Source organism: Ornithodoros turicata, unplaced genomic scaffold (assembly GCF_037126465.1).
Source record: "Ornithodoros turicata isolate Travis unplaced genomic scaffold, ASM3712646v1 ctg00000895.1, whole genome shotgun sequence".
In the NCBI taxonomy this organism is placed as follows: Eukaryota; Metazoa; Arthropoda; class Arachnida; order Ixodida; family Argasidae; genus Ornithodoros; species Ornithodoros turicata.
This window is the reverse complement of record NW_026999412.1, coordinates 80,344-97,753: the sequence shown is the minus strand read 5'-3', so window position 1 is coordinate 97,753 and position 17,410 is coordinate 80,344. Positions and strand designations below refer to the sequence as shown.

General features: G+C 47.1%; 1 protein-coding gene and 1 long non-coding RNA gene across 2 annotated transcripts in view; both read right to left on the bottom strand.

Moving 5' to 3' along the window:
- The window catches only part of LOC135375576 (lactosylceramide 4-alpha-galactosyltransferase-like), a 58,612-nt gene that overhangs the window by 22,411 nt on the left and 18,791 nt on the right, over positions 1–17,410 (bottom strand). The window contains exon 2 of the mRNA XM_064608256.1: positions 10,294–10,580. Within this exon, the coding sequence (XP_064464326.1) occupies positions 10,294–10,580 (287 nt within the window). The remainder of the gene's footprint in view (positions 1–10,293; positions 10,581–17,410) is intronic.
- LOC135375570 (uncharacterized) lies at positions 11,545–14,377 on the bottom strand. Its single transcript, XR_010417281.1, has 4 exons — positions 14,112–14,377; positions 13,826–14,014; positions 13,542–13,723; positions 11,545–11,647 (listed from the first exon to the last, which is right to left on the bottom strand). It is a non-coding gene; the product is annotated as an uncharacterized LOC135375570 (long non-coding RNA).

Genomic DNA, 17,410 nt, shown 5'->3' with positions numbered 1-17,410 from the left:
CCAAACTGAAAGAGTTCAAGGACGAAGGGCTTTCGAAGGACGATGTACGCACGTGTCTTCCCTCCTTGCATCGTAAGCAACGATCAGCATCAATGTGGCGTTGGCGACCGGCTGTCGACGGGACAACAATAGAGGTCGGCGAGGTTGGTCGCTTAGCCATGACCTCGCATGACGCGCTTCAAGTTAGGCTCCTCCAAATGACCAAACTCTCCCCAGAAGCGGCTCTGTAGGGAGCGGGGAGAGAGCCACCATAGCGGCGCTTACGAGAAATAAAGGGAAAGAGTGTTTCGACTGTCCCAGTTGTGCTGTGGGCATGTCCGCCTTGCCATGAGCCGTTGACTCGGCATCGCACTAGCATCAGCCGTTATCATTGGGACATTTGTTTGGTTGTGCGGCGATTATATAGAGGTCTATGCTGGCAAATATCGCAAGGATGCGATGCCGTTATCTCACTGATGCACGCGAAGGCGGCCGCGTTCGCTGAGTGGGACATTTTCAGAGTGGTGATAATCCAAATAAGGCTGCACGGACTCTAGTGACAAATTTGTTGGATTCACAATGAATTAGGAAAGAACTGATTTGACCTGTAATGATGACAATCTGTGCTAGCCAATCGATCTGTCGGGCATCATAGAGACGTCATATCAATGAGATACCAGCATTGCACCTTACGATATCGGCCAACATACACCTCTACATTACTGTCACAAGCCCAAACAAACATCGCGATCATAGCAACAACTGATGGTAATGCAATGCCGAGTCAACAGCTCATGGCAAGGCAGACACCCCCACAGCACAAGAGGGACAGTCGAAACACTCTTTCCCTTCATTTCTTTAACCGACGCTATGCTGGATCTCCTCCAGCCCCGCAGGTCGGAGGCGCGTTCAAGTTAACTATGCTTCGAGCTGTACCTGCAATAACGCTAGCGGATCTATGAACTGACAACGCTCATGCTGAACGCGCGAACGTGAACTCTAGTTTACGACGTAGTTTATTCTCTGTGGCTCGACGTGTAATCATGAGGCTTAATCTACCAGGACAGCAATCAGTAACTGGAGGGCTCTCACTTGGTTCAGCATGCGTGCTGGCGTACGCAGCTTTCTTTCCTTACTTGGCGATCATTTCTCATGCCTTTTTACGTAACACATGTATTGTTCTGTCAGATCTGATCTTCAGGGAGAACACATGCATATCATAAAATGGATGTACACGCATTCAAGCGAAAGATATATTCTGCTCCCTAGAGAGCAAAGAGGTCTGTCATCCCATAAAAAGACGGATATATTGTGAGACAGCATCTTCGTTATCACGTCGGTTATCATCGTCTTCGAGGCGTCAGCATTCGAGCCTTTAAAGCCCCAGTTGCAACTTTACAAGGTGCACCTTTAAAGCCCAGGACAGATTTCCTCTACAGGAGGTAAGCAAGATTTCATTGGCTCCGAAATGCGAGAGGATGAGTAGTTGCGAAACGAAAATAACAAGAAAATGATCCATAACTTACAAAACTCGAGACTAGGGGACAAAAAAAAAACAAAAAAAAACGACACCACAGACAAGGTCTTCTTTCTTTGCGACTACACCTGCATAAAAGTGAACACAAACAAAACAAAAGATCAATTCGAACAGCTAAGAGAAAACGTACGTTACATCTGTGTACAGGCTCGCCCTTTGCTCAACATCTGCCTTTCTTTCACGCATCGCTCTCTGTCCTGAAATACAAGTGACGATAATTATCACACGAATTTGAAACGGCCAACAACGGGGAAAAATAATTCGGGAGCCCACCATGTAATAGTGGCCCTATTTGCACACTCTACAAATGTAAACAAAATTATGAACTCAAATCCGACGTGCACATACCTGCGCTTTCTACGAATCACATAAACCGCACACACTGGACTTGCTAGCAGCGGCGATAATCTCTGAGTCACCTTCCTGGTAGTAGAGAGCCCGTCGTAACCGTCATAACCGATTCGTATATCCCAGCAGTGTGAGTGAAACCTGTGCTTACCGATACCACAGTCACCAGCACAACCCGGTTCGAAACCAAAACAAGCCACGAAACAAAGAAGAAGGAGCCGCAAAAGCGAAATAAACTTGAAACGCCAGCATCAGTTAATGGCGGTTACGATCTGAGGAGAATAGCGTCTGGTGCAGCTTCCCCCGATTCCGCTTTGAAAGGAACTGACTTGAATTGGATCCTCGATGGGATTGGATTGGATAATGCAGTTGCTTTACGTATGATAAATCAACGTGATTTCTACTTGTGCACTTTGCATGTGAAATCATGAAGTAAAACTTGTGCAGAAACAACGTTGTTCGTTCTACGTTTCCGGTTACGTTAAATTCCAGCGTAACTATCAACGTTGTCATAACGTGCTCCATTCCACTGCTGGTATATGAGTGTTGAATCAGCGTTGAATTCCTGCATTACAATTCGCATGTTGAAATTTCACGTAAAATCTGCGTGAAATTCATGTTCTCAATTCACGTTTCACATTGTTCAACTGTATTCAACGTAGATTTTACATTCTGTCAACCATGTGTGTTGTTCTATATTACGTGACGGTGTAATTAAGGTGGGCGAGAATTTGCGCATAAAAGAAAATTTTCCCCAGCTACTTTCGTTCTAGGAGGGAAATGTGTTGTCTGTTGAAATTGATTGAGAAAACGAAATGCCCTTGCTGTTTCGGACAGTTAAAACACAAATAACAAACAATCAATATACAGGGTGTTCCATTTAAGATTGACCCCACCTTTAAAAAATAATGAATCATCGCAGAAGAATGAAACCAAGTGCATAGTGTTACCAGTGACCTGGAGCATTTAATAGTATTTTTTGTCGCGCAATTAACTGATTAATTAATTAATTTAATTTTCTAACTTTTTAATTAGGAGGATCACACCGGAGATGTCAACTGTGAAGTTGTCTGCGTTGACATGAGAAAGCGAATGCAGTGTGTTGCAACACTATAGCCCATACGAGTCTTTTTTTCCCGGGCCAGCAGAAAGGGCCCGGAGTTCCGAAACCACGACGGAATCAGTTTCCGTCGCGCCGCAGTGAGCGCCGCAGTGACCTCGCTGGTGTCCCCGCACCCGTAACAGATAACCGCATAGGCGGAACGGACGGCATCAATGCTTGTTCGTCAAGCGGCCGTGAGAAAGCGCTGCAATCAAGCGCTCTTTTCGCGCGACGGAAACTGATTCCGTCGTAGTTTCGGAACTCCTGGCCCTTTCTGCTGGCCCGGGAAAAAAAGACTCGTATGGGCTAGAGAGTTGCTTCACACTGCATTCGCTTTCTCATGTCAACGCCCACAACTTCACAGTTGACATCTCCGGTGTGATCCTCCTAATTAAAAAGTTCGAAAATTAAATTAATTAATTAATCAGTTCATTGCGCGTCAAAAAATACTATTAAATGCTCCAGGTCACTGGTAAAACTATGCACTTGGTTTCATTCTTCTGCGAGATTCATTATTTTTTAAAGGTGAAGTCAATCTTAAATGGAACACCCTGTATATATATATACAGGGTGTCCACGCTAAGTGTGAACAGATTTTTTAAAAATATATCAATCACTTTTTCCGAGATGAAATCAATTGCAATATAGCATATGCTGAAGGGCACTCCCTAGGGGGCCATTAACAGACTCCCAAGGCAATGTCTTAATTAACTTTCAATAATTAACTTTTTAATTATAAAAGCTACGAAGTTGCTCCAATGAGAACATCTCATCTCTTCCGTCACCAGATACCAAAGCCGTTTTCAGAACAAAAATCCGTTCGATAGATCGTCCGCAAAAAAATCATGAAGGAACCAGAGGCGGAGATTGAACCTCAACCATTCCATTTCTGCACTCTAAAGACAGAACATCACGGACACACTAAAAACAGATTCACAGCATAGCACACCAACCTTGGCCACGAACGATAGGGTTATCGCTTCTGATTCGAAGAGAGAGGAGGGCGTACGCCTTTTTGTGTCAAACCATATATCCATATATCCAAACTGACACAAAAAGGCGTACGCCCCAGTCGCTCTGTCCTTGAATCAGAAGTGAGAACCCTATCATTCGCGGCAATGGTTGGCGCAGTGCGTGCTATGCGGTGAAGCTGTATTTAGTGTGTCCAAAAGGTGCGAGCCTTAAGCCACTGCAGTTTCTGCTTTACACCACACTCAACATGATTTGAGAATGCTGTGGAGCCCCGGTAGAAAGCGACGACACACAGCTTTCATAGCACTCTCTCCTACGCTCTTTCCCGCTCACTCTTAATTACGAACGCTTTATGCATTTAGAGGCACGTTCAAGGGCACATAATTCAAACGCACCTGTTGCCAGATTACGGAAGGTTACGGAAAGACGATCACTGCTAGTATACTGTCCCGCGCATATTCGTCTCTGCTCTCCTGATGCGCTTTGCTATGCGGAGCAGAATGTATTCAAAAGTGGCCGCATCCTTTCTCAAAACCTTGTGGTAGGCACATGGGTGCTCGTCTGGTACCTCCCGTAGAAGGCTATTTTGCAGACCATACTCTTTCCTCAGCACCCATTCTTTCGTCCATATCTTTCTTAACCGCTTCTTTTCATGGCAGCATTCACTGACGTCTGTGAGAACAGCGAGTGCCACCAAGTTTCGCTTTCTTTCGTCCATTGGGTACCAAACGCCGTGCACGTAAAATTAATGCTGCAACCTCCAACCGCAGCGTGAACGTTTTCCCCAGCCGCTAAGCTGACCGCACGTTGGAATACTATCTGTGTAGGCATTCCAGAAGGGCGTAACCTCAGCGCCTTATCATTTACCCTCTCGTTCCTTAAGTCGCTGCGTCGTCAGAAAACAAGCCCGTGTGAATACACGGTACTCACAGTCAACGAATATTCGCCGATTTGGTATGAGGAGCACATAGGCAAGCCTTTGCAGGATAACTGGTGGGAATCTTATGAACTCGGAGCATGTTGCTCCTAGCTTTATTCCCAGCTTCGGTTTTTCTTAGCTTGGTGCGACAGGGCCCCTGGTCCCGTTAGCCCCGATTTACCGCACACTGTCACAGACTCATAGCGCCAGAAGCCCATCAGGGAACTTTGGCCAGACGGGCATGAAGTTGATGAGGTGGAAGCCGTGACCCAGCTGATCCAGCAAACCAGCCAGGTGCGTTAGGAACCACCCCAAGGCTCTTTCCACCAACTCCAGCCGGTGGTACAGGCGTCGCCACCCTTAGCCATAGCGCCGGAGGGGAGCGCGTGGCCTGTTTACATGCCAGCGCTGCCTTGCGTCGATGCTGGGGTGAGCTGGGATGGAGACTCTGGGACCCTGGTACAAGCCCCCCCACCCCTTTCTCAACGGAGACTCGGCAAGCACGCACGGATCACCTGTTCAGCTGTCTACTCTGCGGCGCAAGTCTCTCCACCAAGGCGCGCTCCGGCAACGAAGTGATGCTTGATGTGCGGCACTGGGATAACATGCCACTGTACGGGAATATATTTTCTTGCGCTGAGAAAAGCTCAGAGAAAGACACGATGCACCTCAATTATGCGACAAGGGGTCTTTTCAGTTAGTAATGTTGATGCTGACGAAGAATGATAACTGCACATATTACCCTAGAAAGTGATTTATTGGAAATACTTTTCCCATTTCTTTTCACTTTTTATTTGTCAAAAGCGAGTCGGTCCACCCGAGTTTTCTTTCACAATCCCCATTCTCTCAGGGAGACTTTCGTAGAAGGAGCTCACGTGCGTCGGGTGTGCCCTTAGGCGCTCCCATTCTTCGAGGATGGCGTCTGGTCCCCTTGGACGATGGTCCCCACAGCTTGTCCCCTTGGACGATGTTCTGCCCGGGGCGCCTGGACTATTCAGCGTTCATGACTCCCCATACGTTGTCAATATTACTGAGATCTGGGCTCCAGCTTAGCCACTCGAGCTGCATGATGGCATACCCGTCAAGAACCTCGCAGGTGGCACCAGCTGCGTGAACAGAGGCACCATTCCGTTCAAATCTGTAGAGGCCGTCAGGAAAGGGCCCTTCCAGGACATGTCGCAGTATCTTGCTGCTGTTTGTGTTCCCTCTATCCGGCGAAGCGGCCCCAGGCCTGCATAGCTGATCACGCCCTAGACGTTGACGCTTGTTCACACGCTGGCGCGGACGTCCATACGTAGCGCTCGCAGTATCTGCAATGACGTATCACACTGTTTATAAAAGACATGCAGTGTGAGCGCAAGGCGAATATGACTTACCGGAAAGAGTCTGTGCGCTAGACTCCCTTCGAGTGGTACCACCGCGTACAAAAGCTAGACTCGTCGCTGAAGACGACGTTCCGCCAGTCCTGGGCTGTCAAATCCTCTTGAGTCGTTACGAAGCAGAGACGCGTTTGTCGGTGTTAGGCATGGAGCACCGGTTTTTGCACTACAACACGGCTCTTGAGGTCGACTGCATGCAGTAGCCTTCGCACCGTGGTCTCACTAGTGGTGAGGTCCAGCTCGTCTCTAACTTCGCGGGCTGTTAGGAACGGATCGTCCACAATTGCAGCAGCAATCCAATTGTCTTCCAACTGGGTTGTTGAGCGGGCACTGCACCGGGGAGCATCCGCTTCTCGCTTCTGATTCCGAAAGGCCCTGCAGATCCTTTTAACTGTGTCGACCAGACAGCGGGTAGCCAACGGAAAATTGTCGCTGGGACATACCTGACCTTGCGATTTCAATTATGGCAATTTTATGCCCTTCTGTCAGTCTTGCAGGCATGGCGCGATATCAGTGCAAGACAGTGGCAGATCGAGGGTGAACATGTGAATTTATTTGTTTCATTTCTGTTGGTTGCTGGAGCTCCTATTTCCATATCTGGCAGACATTTCAGCCATAAGAAAATCAGTATACCAGTATATTCAAATGCACGGTATATTCAAAGCAAATATGCAATATCAATAAGCAATAACCAAAGTCCTCCTTAGAAGCCATCATCAAAAGAAGTGATTTGAATTATATGGTGTACAAAATTCTCACCACCCTCAGCGATGCCACACGGTCAGGCCACAGTATAAAACTGCAGTGGATTCCATCCCACTGTGGTATATCATGGAATGAAGCAGCAGACAAAACAACCAAGGAAGCTCTAAGCAAGACCAAGCTCAGCGCCATACCTTACTTGAATGCTGACTCCAAAGCCTATCTAAGGAAAACGACGACCATCCCATCCAGAGAACTATGGAACTCGTCCCTCCGACCTACTGATTGTCTCTCTTTCATCGATCCCAATTTGACAGCCTCGTCCCAAGACGCCTGGAGAGGCCTCTGCAAACAGCCATCCACAGAATCCCCCTTGGTCAGCTTTATTGAAGGGCAACACTCTACAGAACGAAACTTATATGAACTTCGTGATGCCGCACATGCAACACTTCGGAAGACACACTTGACATAATCATGGTGTGTGCGTTTTACGAAACTCACAGAAAACGAGTTCACGCTGTGCTTGACACGCTTGACTTCCGACCTTTGAGCTTCTGCAAACTATTTGGTTACTGGCGCTGCAAACAGCAACAAGTGAAAGTAATGATGACAGCCCTCTGCGCATTTTTAAAAGACAGCGGTATCGTCAACCGCTATTAAACCGTTCTCACGCTGATGTGAAATGAAGGAAACAGTGACGCTCATGGCAGAGCGTCGAACGTTCAAGACACGTCTTCACACTTACGCTGAAGCTTGAAAGAAATGGAGCTGCAGGTGTCCAGCAGGGAGCCCACATAGCTCCAGACACCATTCAGTTCGATGATGAAGAAGTATACCAGTAAAAATACCGGTGTGCCTATTTGGTATTTGCATTCACACAAATACGTTTCACAATCGTTCACAAACGTTCACACAATCTTTCATCGCCACCATGAAATTAAAAAAAAAAGTTAGACACATGTCATAGTGAACAGAACGCTCAGAGCGAAACGTGGGTGAGCCTACAGTGTTTGCCTTTGCGTAGGCCTCAAAATTATGTCATAATATTGTGCCCCTCAAGCTCGAACGTCCGCAAACCCGCATTCGATAAAGTGTGGTAGGTAACGCACACGCGCTGTTGGTGCGCCTGTTAGGCGAGAACGATAGGTGACACCACACAGCAGGTGGTCCATCCTGCTGCGCCGATTCCCCCGAGCGCATCCGCGTACCATGGACCTGCTGTCGCCACCCCGGCCTCGACGCAAGGCGGCGATGGCATGGAAGCAGGCCACGAGCTCCTGCGCTAGGGTTAAGTGTGCCGTCGCCTATGCGACGCAAGCAAATTTCTCCAGCTCTCCTCAACTCCCCATAGAGCTCATACAATAGGAAAATTCACAAAACACTGGGCACACGACCAAGGAGAATGAAGCGATTGCTCCCTGAATCCTCCAATCAGAATTCTTTCCGTCCAGCTCGCAGCCTGACCGGTTCTGGCTGTTGCTGACTTCGTGCTGGCTGTACCAGCTACGCCTGACTTTTATGTCTAATAGCTTTTATGAACGCGGTAAAGTTATTCAATTATTCCGAAAGAACTGTCAAAGTTGTTCGTGTGAACAGAAATTTATTTGAGTCATCATACTGACACAATCGGCAGATCGACGCATTTACATGCACTGAGCGTACTGACTCCATTGCGCAGCGCTTCCAGGCACACTGCAACAATGTTCAAACTTGCAAAACACGAATATTGCCTATTCCCAACAACGAACAACTGTCACATACTTGCGCACAATCTCTTGATCATCATGTCCTTGCCTACTATACGTCAAACATAAAATTATGCTACCTCATCAATCCTATTTTCTTGTTACCGCTATGTAAATATGATGGATTACGAACGTGTTCATCGAGCCAGAATTCACGACAACACTTCTGGTTCAAATCCGATTCGCTGTTCGTAGACCGATACTTCTGTCGAGAAGCAGTACAACGCGATCAAAGACACCATAACACACGAATAAGATGGCGAACGGCGAACGCACTTGCCACCCAACGAAAGACACTGCCGACCCGGCGTTCACCGTTCAAATTTCAAATGAAACCGCCGAGAGAGTACGCAGCACGCAGGCTAGGAAGCGCGAAGTGTCGTTTTCAAATTCTGGCAACCAATCCGAACACACCTGTGGCGTCCGATCAATGGCGAGACACGGATTGCTCCGTGTGCAGCATAGGACTCTCATAATAAATAGAAACCAAGCCAGCGAAGAAGGGGATCTCAGCATGTGAGCCGCCATGATCGATACCGTAGGCCTAGCGTGTTACGAACGGTGGCACCTACGAGTTCCCTGCTCTGTTGTTTCATGTTGCAGCACGACGTTTAAACCGTATGATACTCGTTCCCTAGAGAATCCGAGCTCACAGGTGATGGCAGACGAAACAAACACACTTCGCACACGGCTCAACACGCGGCACACGGCATGCACGCGGAGCAGAGCTGCCATGAGCTGCATGCAGAGTGCCATGCCGCACAAGGCATGGCACGCGGAGCAGAGCGGAAGCGGAAGCGACTTGCATTGGATTGAATACATTGCGCCGAACGTGCCTGGTCTTCACACGTGGAAAGGCTGTGGCAGAATCCGTCCGAATCCAGAATATCGATCATGGTGCCTCCCGGACTTGGACATTGGGAGAGGGGCTTGCCTCGGTACAACTCCTTTGCTCTCCCCCATCACTCTCTCTCTCCCAGTTTTTCTTGCCTTTCTACTTATGATTTCTATGGTGTACAGTAACACGCTTTTTGATACGGCTTTTGCGAGAGATGTAGGGGGCTGCTTTCGCCAGCTCGGGGTATCTGCAACAAATCACGAAGAGGAGAAGTGGGCCACTCACTATCGGTGGCAACACGTGGTACTTGTGTTTTGTTGCACTGCTTCAGGAACGGTATGGTTACATTTATCTCCCCTCAAGCTCCGTACAAATGATAATAAACGAGTTTCACAAAACTGCGCGATAAAGTAATTCGCCTCTCGGCGGCATTTTTGCAGAAGCACGGCTAGAAAGACTGTACAAAATATATTTGGATCACATACAAGAACGTCCAACTGGGACGTTCAAACAAGGCAACGCCACCGACGTGAACTTTGTCATGAGGTGTCTGTGCTTAGCCCAGCCGGCGCTAGTTCCTAGACTGCCATAAAATTTGGAAACGTGCTGCTGTGTGTGTGTGTGGGGGGGGGGGTTATTCGTTTATTTCGGAAAGGTCAGCCTGACCGAAGGTCGGCTTGTTATTCCTAAAACGAAACTGCTGCTGTGGAAATACCATAGCCCCCACACAGTCGGACTTCGTCGGAGCGGTAACAAAGACGATATAACTTACCTTAATATTTTGCAACACAACGTTAGGGAGGTTTTTCAGCACCCGCAGGAAAGGATTGCTGTTCAGAAAGGGTTCGCCATGGTACCAAAGGATGACTGTCCTCCCTGGATTATGCTTGGCTGTTGACTCCAGGGCACATGACGTTCGACCGTCGAGGTTGGACTTTCCGCTGCTCTCCACAAACATTATAGAATCATTTCCTATGATAGTGGCGTTGAGACAAGGCAAAAATTTTGCGCTGCCAAGTCTTCCCTGCAATGTGTCTTTGCTGCTGTCACCAATTGTGTCTGAAACAGGGAAATATGAACGATATACCTGGTGGATCGATTGAACCCAGATTTTTTATTCCCTTTCCCAAATTGCGAGAACTGCAGCAGTCAGCCACATTCGTCGCCACCATTTTGCTTTGTTTGCTCTACTAAAAAGCGATAAAACCTTGGCTGTTTCCCAAGCAGCACAATGTACTGAAAGTCGAGTGCAACAGGGGTGGACGGTATGTGTCTTGTCAATGTTCCTCAGTTTCAAGAGTCTGTTCAAGGTCTTCCACCTACCCGTCCACCCCTATTGCACTCGTCTTTCAGTAGATTGTGCTGCTTGGGTTCATCAAACCAAATCAAACCAAACCAAATCCATCAAACCAAATCAAACATTCATCCCAGAAAAGAACATTGCACAAAAGGTAATTCCATGAATTGTATCGCTATCGTGGATAAGGGATGTATCAAGCATTTACCCAATTAAAGTGACGGTCGCATCCGTTCCAGTCGATTTCCAAACTATATAGTGTCGTTTGATTCCTCAAGCTACTGCATTGATTCACCGAATGCGACTCGATGTGGCTTTCACATTTCGGTTGCGTTACCGCTTGAGACAAGTTGACTTTCCCAGTTGGTGTCACTGCGGTGCTCTAGAGGCTATGGAGCACGTTCTTCTCCATTGCCCACAGTACCAACCTCCCCGAACCACACTCTTGGGGTGTCTTCGTCAGCTGGACTCTCGACCCTTCTCCCTATCGAAATTGCTTGGTCCCTAGCCTAATCCAATTCACCAACGCTCTGCGCTCAAAGCTCTTATGACCTTTCTGGACACAATCGGACTTGGATCCTTATTGTGAATGGGCTCATTATTTCATTTCCATCATCACCGCAGGGAATTGGGTAGAGAGTATCGCCTCTGGCGATGAAACTCCCCATTCATCATCTTAAAATAAAGTTGTTGTTGTTCTATTCCTCGTGAACCACTGACCTCGGTATTGAAAATCCCGAGCGAAATAGTAGCGCAGTTTGACTGTTATTCGAGGCAGTACATGGCAAGAGCAGATGCCGGATGTTGAGGGTATGTCGCAATTCCCTCTCTGAAAAAGCCAGAAAACGCCACTCCTCAATTAGGAACCAATGGTGGCTCGACCTTGACAATAGGAATGCCACTGCCATGTTGGCTTCATATAGAGTTACGGGGCGTCTGGACGGCGTCGTTCCTCCTCTCACTCCTCTGCTTAGGGGGTGACGTCACGCTGGCGAAGTTTTGCAGACACTCATCTTTAAAATTCGTTTTATTTAATATCTGAGCACCTTTCGGACGAAAGACTAACTAGGCTGGTTATGGGCCGATGCAGAACATCGTGGTATCGGCTTCATAGATCTCCCCTAGATCTGTCTCTACACATAAAAACGGACCACCTGTCCCCCACTCCTTCCCGCTGTCCTCTCTCCATCTGTCCACGTCTGTACGCCGCTCATAGCCACAGTTGCTTCGCGGCGCTAACACGGAATTTAAAAACAAAATCAAGGCGGTTCAAGAGCACATGTATCAAACTACACACACATCTCGTTGTTGTCGCGTTTTTCCGATATTTTCGAAAAACTAGTCTTTAAAGGGCATACAAACCTAAGAGCAACTCCGAATCACAATTTTTCTGACAGTAGATGGCGCCACGCACGCCGTTCGCCTCCGACTCCGAAATAATTGCTGTTGTGCACGCTCCCCTCCGCTATTTACCGAGAGATAAAGTGTCGGACTTGGAGACGGAAGGTCCGCAATTCGATTCGGGACACTCACGCGTTTTTGCATGTCTTCTATAGCTGTATGACTACTTTGCTATTTTTATTTTGTTGTCATATATTTATGCTATATTTATTGTTTTCACAAGTCACTGACGTCTGTATTGACTGATTATGGAATTTGTAGTTGCTCTTCCTACCGTTGTAGAAGTGCACACCTGCTATATGCCGACGTACAAATATGATCGGATAGTATGGATGGTAATATGGACAATACAACCACATATGGTATTATAAACGAAGGTTGCCAGCGAGGGCGCGCAGATTCGTTCTGCGCGGGGTGCAGGAGACGGCGCACGGAGGTTGCGCGGTCGCCCTTGGGTTCGTCGTTGCGTTTACCGAATAAGTTCCCCCGGTCTGTTTGTCGTGCTTTGGACAGGGCGTCTTTTACAAGACTGGGCGTCTTTTACGGACGGAGTCTGAGCACTAGTCGATCGTCAATTAAAGAAATCAGGAAATGACCACGGAAAAGTTACTTCATTGCTTGCCCGAGATGTCGGCATCTCGGAGGCTCTCAAATGAATGTATACTAGCGGCTGTAGATTAGGCTATACGCATTGCGTACCGTACTTACAATGCCGGTCTGTGCTCTAAACAGTATTTTTTCCTGCACTCGCTTACACGCAATTTACGTTGATAATACATCTATTACTCATGCAAAAATGACGTCTTGGGATATACATTTCTGGTAGGTATTACCTGATATCTAATTCATTTTCAAGGCGTTGGAGCAAAATACTTTTTCAAAATCTTCGTCGCAAAATAAACTGATTATTATTACCCGGACGTTATTAATATGTATATATTTATATATATATATAATATTTTCGAGACTCCTTTTCCCCCTGTTTCCCTTCTTTTTCTTTCACATTACATAAGCCCAGAAAAACGACGTCAGTGGAGAATTCCCAGTTTCCCAGAATTCCCAGTGGAGAATTCCCAATCATTATATATATATATACATGTCTGTTGTTCCTAAAGTTGCTGCTTCGTCTTTTATTTCTTGTCGTGTTTTATTTTTTATTTTTATTTTTGTCTGTGAGACTGTCCGTAGCGGAAACCAGCGAAAATACGCCAAGTAGTAGTTTCAAATTATGGTACATTCCATCTCGGCGTTGGTGCAAGAGGACAAAGTGGAACCCAGTTAAGTTTAATAAAAACAATAAAAATGAATAGTAGTGTTCTTACGCTTATTATTTCCTTAATTTCGCTGAGGGTTGTGCTTTGCCGCTCAGCAGCAGCCAACCTGTTCACCGCCCCTACTAGTGCTGCGATGAAGCCGGAGATTTCACGAAGCATTCGGTGTTGCTCTGTCTGCAAGCTAAGAAAGCTTTGCCCAACTTCGTTTTGATACTGAAGCCGTAGGGCCCCTGCAAGCGTGATTTGCTGATGATTCAGGCTTGTATGGGCTTTTATTCGCTGAGTTGCAACATTTCTAAACGTGTATACGTTTATGGCACCACTAATCTTACTTATCCGTCTTCGCCTCCTGTGCCTGGGCTCCCTTTCCTCCGCTTCCCCAGTTTCTCGCCGTTCTGCTTGAGGGGGTGACGAAGCCAGGTCACCGACATCCCCGCCCGCCTGAGATGGGCTATCTGTCGCCAAAGCTTGCGACAAAATCTCAGTGTCCTGGGATGTTTGGAACGAGACATTCTGCGCCTCTGTAGCGCAATATAAAATTAATAAACACAAGCATTCATTATAAAACTTGAGATATAATCAGGTATAGGGCTACTAAAGTGCATGTACAAAACATACCACTAGGAGCATTCCCATTGTTTTCAGTCATTTCGCGCAAGAGCAACGCATTAGCAGCCAGTGGCTGTTCTGCAGTGCTGGCGTGAGCTTGACCCCCAAGCAAAGTTCAGCGGTCGTGCTCAGGCCACCAATGCAGACTTCCCCCAGCAAGCTAACTAATGCCTCCTCTGTTGGCGTCAAATGGTCTTTCGAGGGTGGACCACCCCCTGTCCTGCTCCTGGACGTTCGAATGCGTGCCGCTTTGGACTTCACGCTTGATTTCCAGTCTTGCCAAGCCTATATAGAGATAATAAACTCTACACGTGCAGCTCTGACCGTTTCCAAAGTACTGCATCTGTCGAAAGCAGTCATTCCTGGATTCACGGCGTAATTTTCTTCTCACCGCTCGCTCAATCATCAAATAACGTAGTAACTCATATGGCATGCCGCGTGTGAAAGTGATCACAGAACTTACTTTCCTCCACTTCTCAGTGATTTTTACTGCGCCCCCTGCTTCGTTGAGGCGCTCTGCAAGTAGGGTCCAGTCTCTGTCTCGATGCTGTGCAGTATAGGCGGGCGAGAACGTGCCGTGCAACAGGTTCAGGTTCTCCTGCATGTATTGTACTATAAGGGCGTACTGCTCAGCAGTTGCGCGGGCACCACGACGAGAAGACGCCATGTTTTATCTTCTTCTTCTGTTCCAGGATGGATGGCCGTTAATCACAAAGGGATATTGGCTATAGCTTTTTTCTTCCCTCGTTCAGCGCAGCGGAGGAAGAAGGAAGCAGGAACCAGCGAAATGTTCCGTATTGGTCGAGGAAATCGCAGCCTTGCACGCAGACTGTCTTCTTCTGACTGTGATGACGTCAAGTATCGGACGAGCACGAGTGCGAGTCTAACGAAAATCAGCGATTAGGACAGAGCGAACCGTCGATAAGTCCGCTCGTTTCGTTAGCCTGAATGACTCGTTCAGCTGTCTCGTACCGTTAAGTTGAACGTGTGAAACAATTAAGCCCCCAGGTACGATATGAATCTCAGGGAATTTCGAGATCCAATATTGAAGTGCGGCATGAAGAAAGCCAAATCTGAAATGGTAAAGGAAAAGTTCAGTCACATATTAGTCATGTTCGAACGGTAAGTTGATCCACTGGCTTACCCTTCCAAGAAGCGAAATCAACAAAATCCAGACTGAAATTAGCAGAAGCAGCTCACGACGCAGAAATCACATTCTCCTTGGTTCTCCATCCGAGCCATCCGAGCGAGCACCGTGGAACGCCTGTCTGTTGCAAGTTGCAATCAGGTGATATCAGCGGCGACGGCGGTTTCGTGGCGAGGCGAGGCATTGAGTTTCACCTCCTATATGCACCTGAAGCACGCTGAACTTGGAATACAATGCTGGGCAGTTTCAGTAGCTCCATTGTATTGCTCTATCCAACCGACGCAACTTTGAAATCGTTCAAATGATACGAAGACATGGATTGGATTGGATTGCCTTTCCTTTCGTGTTTAGTGTTCCTCATGTGATACCCCAAGCAGGTCCTGTCTAACCCACTCTGACTTTCAAAGTGGTTCCGGTTTAACCCACAAGGCTCTGGCCAAAGCCACTTTGACTTCGGAGTGAACACAATTTAGCCAGAAAATGGTTCTATTTCGAACCACTTTGCTGACCAAGTGGTTCCAGTTTAGCCCACAACGGCTCTGACTAACCCCCTCTGACTTCCACTTTGGCAAGATATTGGTTCCATTTCAAACCACTTTACTGACAAAGTGGTTCCAGTTTAGCCCACAACGGCTCTGACTAACCCACTCTGACTTCCACTTTGGCAAGGTATTGGTTCCATTTCAAACCACTTTACTGACAAAGTGGTTCCAGTTTAGCCCACAACGGCTCTGACTAACCAACTCTGACTTCCACTTTGGCAAGATATTGGTTCCATTTCAAACCACTTTACTGACAAAGTGGTTCCAGTTTAGCCCACAACGGCTCTGACTAACCCACTCTGACTTCCACTTTGGCAAGATATTGGTTCCATTTCAAACCACTTTGCTGACCAAGTGGTTTCACCTCAAACCACTTTGCTGACAAAGTGGTTCCAGTTTAGCCCACAACGGCTCTGACTAACCCACTCTGACTTCCACTTTGGCAAGATATTGGTTCCATTTCAAACCACTTTGCTGACCAAGTGGTTTCACCTCAAACCACTTTGCTGACAAAGTGGTTCCAGTTTAGCCCACAACGGCTCTGACTAACCCACTCTGACTTCCACTTTGGCAAGATATTGGTTTCATTTCAAACCACTTTGCTGACCAAGTGGTTTCACCTCAAACCACTTTGCTGACCAAGTGGTTTCACCTCAAACCACTTTGCTGACAAAGTGGTTCCAGTTTAGCCCACAACGGCTCTGACTAACCCACTCTGACTTCCACTTTGGCAAGATATTGGTCCCATTTCAAACCACTTTGCTGACCAAGGGGTTCCACCTCAAACCACTTTCCTGACAAAGTGGTTCCAGTTTAGCCCACAACGGCTCTGACTAACCCACTCTGACTTCCACTTTGGCAAGATATTGGTTTCATTTCAAACCACTTTGCTGACCACGTGGTTTCACTTCAAACCACTTTGCTGACAAAGTGGTTCCACTTTGACCCACTTTGTTGTTCAAGCGGTTCCACTATATCCCACTTGGGATTCCACTTTATTTTTTCACCTGGGACAGGAGCGGCGTGAACGAAAACAGCGAAGACTGCAGGAAACCACGCGCGAGTTATGTTATTTGGACAATTTTGGAAGCGTGTCTTGTGGAAGAAGGCAGGAAGCAGGTCGATTTGCTCATCGGCAATCATTCTTTTCTGCAAGAGAGAACTGATGTTCTGAGGCATTCTTTTCTGCGCCATCTTGAGGACGACACGAGCGCCTCTATAGGTTGTTGGAGAGGCGATCGAGCAATACGCAAAAACTGTGAATCATATTCCTGCCCTGACGATGGTGTCGGGTTAGAATGGTCCTAAGTATGATACGAGAGGTAGTGTGTGCTAAGTTCCAAAGCACATGGAAGTCTGAGGCCAGAAAGGGAAGACGTAGTGGTATCAGAAGTATACGAAGAAGAAAGAGGAGGAGGGTGTCTTTTCTCCTCATCGTAAACACTTATTTGAATACCTTTATGTAAATTTTTCCTGCAAGCATGGAAGTACAACGCGCAGCCTTACTCTCATGCTTCATAAACAGTACACTAAAATAAATTCGCAGTGCAATAAAACGTTTTTATTGTGAGCTTTAACAGAACGTTATGGAACTATTCAAGAGAATCTACCTCAGGATA